The 6186-nt window shown below is 38.8% G+C and overlaps 1 protein-coding gene across 2 annotated transcripts in view; it reads right to left on the bottom strand.

Moving 5' to 3' along the window:
- dcaf7 (ddb1 and cul4 associated factor 7) overlaps positions 1–5978 on the bottom strand; it is a 10020-nt gene extending 4042 nt beyond the window's left edge. For both annotated transcript variants that reach the window (XM_016447022.1, XM_016447023.1), the window contains exons 1-6: positions 5469–5978; positions 4977–5135; positions 4332–4443; positions 1239–1357; positions 937–1146; positions 724–841 (exon numbers count right to left, since the gene is read on the bottom strand). In XM_016447022.1, coding sequence (XP_016302508.1) covers positions 724–841; positions 937–1146; positions 1239–1357; positions 4332–4443; positions 4977–5135; positions 5469–5606 — 856 coding nt within the window. In that variant the 5' untranslated portion in view covers positions 5607–5978. The remainder of the gene's footprint in view (positions 1–723; positions 842–936; positions 1147–1238; positions 1358–4331; positions 4444–4976; positions 5136–5468) is intronic.
- Between the last annotated feature and the right edge of the window lie 208 nt (positions 5979–6186).

The following is a 6186-nucleotide window of genomic DNA, read 5'->3' as shown; positions in this document are numbered from 1 at the left end:
TCTGTGGTTCAGGAGTGGCTTAACAAGAGGAATACGACAACTGTAGCCAAATTCCTTGACGCGTCTGTGTGTGGTGGCTCTTGATGCCTTGACCCCAGCCTCAGTCCATTCCTTGTGAAGTTCACTCAAATTCTTGAATCGATTTTGCTTGACAATCCTCATAAGGCTGCGGTTCTCTCGGTTGGTTGTGCATCTTTTTCTTCCACACTTTTTCCTTCCACTCAACTTTCTGTTAACATGCTTGGATAAAGCACTCTGTGAACAGCCAGCTTCTTTGGCAATGAATGTTTGTGGCTTACCCTCCTTGTGAAGGGTGTCAATGATTGTCTTCTGGAAAACTGTCAGATCAGCAGTCTTCCCCATGATTGTGTAGCCTAGTGAACCAAACTGAGAGACCATTTTGAAGGCTCAGGAAACCTTTGCAGGTGTTTTGAGTTGATTAGCTGATTGGCATGTCACCATATTCTAATTTGTTGAGATAGTGAATTGGTGGGTTTTTGTTATATGTGAGCCAAAATCATCACAATTAAAAGAACCAAAGACTTAAACTACTTCAGTCTGTGTGCACTGAATTTATTTAATACACGAGTTTCACAATTTGAGTTGAATTACTGAAATAAATGAACTTTTCCACAACATTCTAATTTATTGAGATGCACCTGTATATACACACACACATTTGTGTTGTGTGTGCATGTGTGTGTAACCGGGCTGGTTTCTAACCTGCTGTACATATGTGACAGGAGGAGTGGGGCGCCCATGCGATGCCGTTCACACAGGCACGATGATTATTGAGACGAGCCACAGGTGTGCACGGCACACGCACGTCCAGAATCACCACCTGACAAAAATAAAACATTGGATAGCAAAAATGAGGCACATGAGAAAACATGGAGACAAATATGTTAATACAGTAAGAGGGACTAAAAGAGAGACCTCCATGCCATCCATGGCCATAGTGGCCAAGTAGTTGGGGTCCTGTTTGTTCCAGCACAGGCGCAGCAGTGGGTGATGTTGAGGGTCCTCATAGATGATGGTGCTGTGCTCCAGGTGTCGCAGATCAAACATGCGCACGGATCCGTCTGCTCCCACAGACGCAAACATATCGCGACCTCCACCCGCACGGCTGAATGCGATGTCATACACCTGAAAGCCAATGAAAAACGCTTTTATACAGAAAAAGCTACTAACTACACAATTCTGAAGAATCTGAAGCACTAGGGTGAGTTTTTCCTCACCTCCTTGTCGTGAGCAATTAGCTGTGTTTTGACATGGCCTGACACCAGGTTGACCCTTCCTAGGACCTGTCCTGTCTCTAAACCCCAGATCGTACAGGTGGTATCAATACTAGAAGTGCCTAAAAACACAAAACACACATACATGAAACCCTGACCATCTTTTGAGTGACAAACATACAAATGTGTAAAACATACATTTTTCTCCTAAACAATAGGGGTGGGAATCTTTAGTCACCTCACGATCCGATCCGAATCCGATTCTGGGAGTCACGATCCGATTCCAGAACGATTCTTGATCTACTTTTTTTCCCCCCCTTATTAATTAATTAGTTTACCGATTCGAGAATCTTAAAATCCTTACATTTACATATCCTTACATAAGTAATTAAGTACTTTTTAAAATAATTAGGCCTACAAACTGAACAAAATAATTAAAACAATTGTATGTTAAGAATTTTAAACAAATATAACTTCAAAACATACAAGCAAGTAGCAAATAATAAAGAGGAAATTGAAAGCAGCCTTCTGTTAGTGAGGTTCACATTTTAAATATATAAGTCCACTCCACTGCATTCCAAACCACATAAATGATGACTTCGTAGAGCATTTGTAAGGAAAATACCAACGGGCGAGACCACACACTTCAAGTGTAACATCAAACAAAGCACGCGTCTCTCACAGCGCATCTTGTGCAACGAAGCCCGCGAATGTCCTTGTAATTCACTTCAACCTTTCCGAACTTTATGAAAGATTATTTTATGGAAGGTTCGAGTGGAGGATGTGTGTGAGGAATTGGAAGCAAGCAGAATACGGGTGTTTCTAAAGCAAACTCAGCATCATCGCGCATCTGGTTAAAAACTAATCTCAGAATCCAGAATCGTTGGAGAGAGAATCGCGATGCATCGATTTTTTCTCCCACCCCTACTAAACAAGTGATATTTTAGCAATATTCTTCTATACTACTTCTATTTTAAATTAGCTTCTATTTTTATATTTTATATTATCAGTTTTAATTTTGCGTTTTTCTTTTTATTGAACAGTTTTAGTAATTTTAGCATTTCAACTTAAACTTACCAGTTAGTTGTCAAGACAACTTTCCTAAATTTTAAATTTAATTTGATCATAAAAGTCTCGACTGGAATATTTTGTGGGCATCCGGGGAACTGTTCTTAGCTGGTTCAAATCATATTTAACAAATAGAAGTTTCTATATTAGACTGGGTAATTTTTCTTTGTCGCCTGCTAAACTTTCCTGTGGAGTGCTGCAGGGCTCTATTCTCGCACCCATTATTTTTTCTTTGTATTTACTTCCTTTGGGCTCTATTTTCAGAAAGCATGGTGTATCATTTCACTGCTATGCAGATGATACCCAAATTTATTTACCTCTAAAACTAAATAAACATGTTGCTCTGGATTCTCTTTTTGCGTGCCTTGATGAAGTGAAAACGTGGTTCTCTCAAAATGTTTTATTTTTGAATGAATCAAAAACCGAGGTTATAGTCTTTGGCCCCAGTGAAAATTCAGGGAGCAGAAGTATCAATCTGGACTACCTTGCTCCCTTTACTTCTTCCTGTATCAAGAACTTGGGTATGTTCTGGGAGCCGAGTCTCAAATTTGATAAACAAATAAATGTGGTTATTAGTTCTGGTTTTTTTCAACTACGTCTTCTCTGCAAAATTAAATCTTTTCTCTCTGAGAAAACTTTAGAGATTGCTATCCATGCACTCATTACATCTCGCTTGGACTACTGCAACTCTCTTTACCTCGGACTTTCTACATCATCCATCGCTCGTCTCCAATTATTACAAAACGCCGCTGCTAAATTCCTCAAAGGACAACGTAAATTTGATCACGTTACTCCAATTTTGAAATCGTTGTATTGGTTACCTGTGCATCTTAGAATTTAGTTTAAAATTCTTCTTTATGTTTTTAAATCTATAAATAATCTGGCCCCGAGCTATCTATCTGATCAACTTTATCCATACAATCCTACACGAAATCTGAGGTCTGGTGACCAAAGACTTCTCTCTGTCCCCAGATCACGGTTAAAGCATAGAGGGAATAGAGCCTTTGTGGTTGCTGGCCCTAGGCTGTGGAACAGCCTTCCAGACTATATCAGATCGGCACAGTCTTTAACTGTTTTTAAATCATCTCTTAAAACCTATTTCTTCTCTTTGGCTTTCAATTCTTTGTGAGTTTATGGTATGAATCTGTGGGTTGCCCTGTGTTCTATGTTTTTGTTTGTTCAGCACTTTGGTCAGTCGTGCTTGCTGTTTTTAAATGTGCTATATAAATAAAACATAAAACTTAATTTTTTTATTTATTTAAATGAAAGCTGCAGTCCGTAAATTTTGCCTCTTTGTCGCCATCTCTATTATAATTTAATTTCATTCACATGTGTTTCATAAACACATAATCCTTTCTGGATTACAATCCGCCATCAAAATGATACATTTAATTATTCCAGTTGCTGTGAGAAAAGGCTATAAACGATCGGCCACCTGCAGGATCCTCACATGCGATAGCCTACTAGCTGGGACAACTTCTTTATGTTTACAGACGTGATGTAATGACGCAGTGCCATGCTCAAATTTCCCACGAAAACCTACCCGTACCACTCAAATTAGAAAACATTATTATAAGCTGACAGTTGTGAATTGGGCTAAAGTAAGGCGATAGTTTTGAACATTGGCTGGTTATGTACTTGATCAAATATTGATTTCAGATCATTTTTAACCAAAAAAAAAAAAGTTACGGACAGCAGCTTTAACAAAAAATATTTCTAATGGTTTTAGTTAACAATCACTATCAACACTGCCAAAAAACTCCCAGAAGACTGAAGTCCATTTAGTTGCCAAAATGCAAAAGTGACATTTCTAATTTTTTTGAGTGCAAGGAATAAAATGTAATATTTTATTTAAAAAAAAAAATTAAACTGTATATATTAAGCATTTATTAAATATATGTTTTTTTAAATGCATTTTGTATTTTTTATATTTTGCTTTATTTCAATTAACACAAATAATTTTAAATAGCTTACGGTTACGGTAATAGTTAACGGTCACAACAATGCCACACAACTGTGTGCTCTCACCCAGAAGATTGGGATCCACTTCATTCCAGTCAAAAGATGTCAGAGGTGCACAGAAATCAGAGTTCTTGTTATTATTCAGGAGACACTCCAGACGGGTCTCGGTGTCATTCACCTGATAACAAGATACATACAGTTCACTTACTTCATTTATATATACTGAGTTTGCATGTTTCTACAGTTCTGTCACAGTATTAAAGCTAGAAAGTCTCTGATCATTTCAAGTTACATCAAAATTTACCCTATTAACTTTCTTAACACACATTCCTGATCTTATTGTGAACTATTGTTAAGTGCACATTTATTTAAAATAGAGAGACATTTCACCATGAAATCAATTATAGATGGATTCAATCAAGCCAGATCAAGAAAAAAGAATGCCATGAAAATGTCTAGCTATTTGGCTATTGGTTAACATATAACATCAGTGGAAAAGGAAAACCACATCAGAGGAACAGAATATTAAGCATTTAATTAAGTTATTACATTTGATTAAAACTGATGCATTTAGATTTTTTTTGGAATGCACCAATGAATGTTCACAGCAAGACCAAGGACATGCATTAATAATGAAATAGTTAAATTTTCATCTCATGTTGGCTTGCGCAGTGCAGTCAAGCATGAATGTGTAGCAGAAAGTGTACATACCCTCCAAATGCGCAGATAGTCTCCGCTGGTGGCCAGCAGGTCTGGATAGACGCCCTTGGTGTCGGGAATCCACATGATCTTGGTGGTTGGGTACGGATGATCGAAGGTGTTCCTGCATACAAACTCTGAGCTCTCCTCCTCGAGACCCACCAGCTGGACCTGAATATCACAAAACAAGCAGCTGATGCAACAATGTCCATCTACTGCATCCATAAAGATGATGGGTTTCTGACAGCTGTCAAACTTTTATCCACAAGCAAGATACAAACAAGTCATCAAGCAACACGCTATTTATCTGAGAGTGTTCTCAAACTCTATGGGTGACATTTATGACCAACACTCTATTACTGCACACCATTAAAACCCGTTCATCTGCATCTAACATGTTACTATACATTTCAGGCATACTTCTCTATATGACAGCAACACAAAACAAAGTAGAGACATAACACACAGCGATCAGGGATGTCTTGGTGTCACACAGCTGTTTACCTTGTTGTTATATTCCTCAACGAAGCTGCCGAGCGCCAGGCGAAAGCGCTTGTCGGGTCTGACGCTCCAGTTCATGGCATAGACGGTCCATGGCGCCTCGTACTTGTAGATCTCTTTTCGTTTACCGTGCAACGACATGATTCAATCCCTCGATTGGACCGGTGAGAATAAGTTAGAATTGGGTCGTTAACAATACCTAGATTTGCAGCGATGGCTGAAAAAGGCTCTTTCAGCGAGAAAGACGGTCTTGTGTTTGTGCAGCGCGAGACAAAGAGAATAATGTCATAACAATCCCCTCCGCAACGGCCGCGAAAACGACGAGCTGCGCTCTGCGACGACACAAAACCTGCTTAGTGAAGCGCACAGATCACCATCTAATACTCAAGACTGTGTGCAGCTGAAGGCCCATGTTTTTGCTTAGTCCCAACGGTTTTAATTCTAACTTTAGAAAGCCCCAAATAGGCCCGACCGCTCAACGGCGCATTTGGTCTGAGGAGGATGTGCGTGTTTCAAAATAAAAGTCCTCGATAGAAAATGGGGGCTGAGCGCTGAGGTTATTTATAGATTTTTGTTGCTACTTGATCATTTTACTTTCACATCATGTTGGGCAGAGCTTCATTATTTTTTAGCAATTCCATTTAGCTTTGAAAAGCAACAAACTGTACATTAGATGTCAACTGTGGCTCAAGATATAGATAAATATTAGTAAATAAATAAA

Source organism: Sinocyclocheilus anshuiensis, unplaced genomic scaffold (assembly GCF_001515605.1).
Source record: "Sinocyclocheilus anshuiensis isolate Anshui unplaced genomic scaffold, SAMN03320099.WGS_v1.1 scaffold371, whole genome shotgun sequence".
NCBI lineage: Eukaryota > Metazoa > Chordata > Actinopteri > Cypriniformes > Cyprinidae > Sinocyclocheilus > Sinocyclocheilus anshuiensis.
The sequence above is the reverse complement of the archived record's forward strand: the minus strand, read 5'-3'. Positions and strand labels throughout refer to the sequence as shown.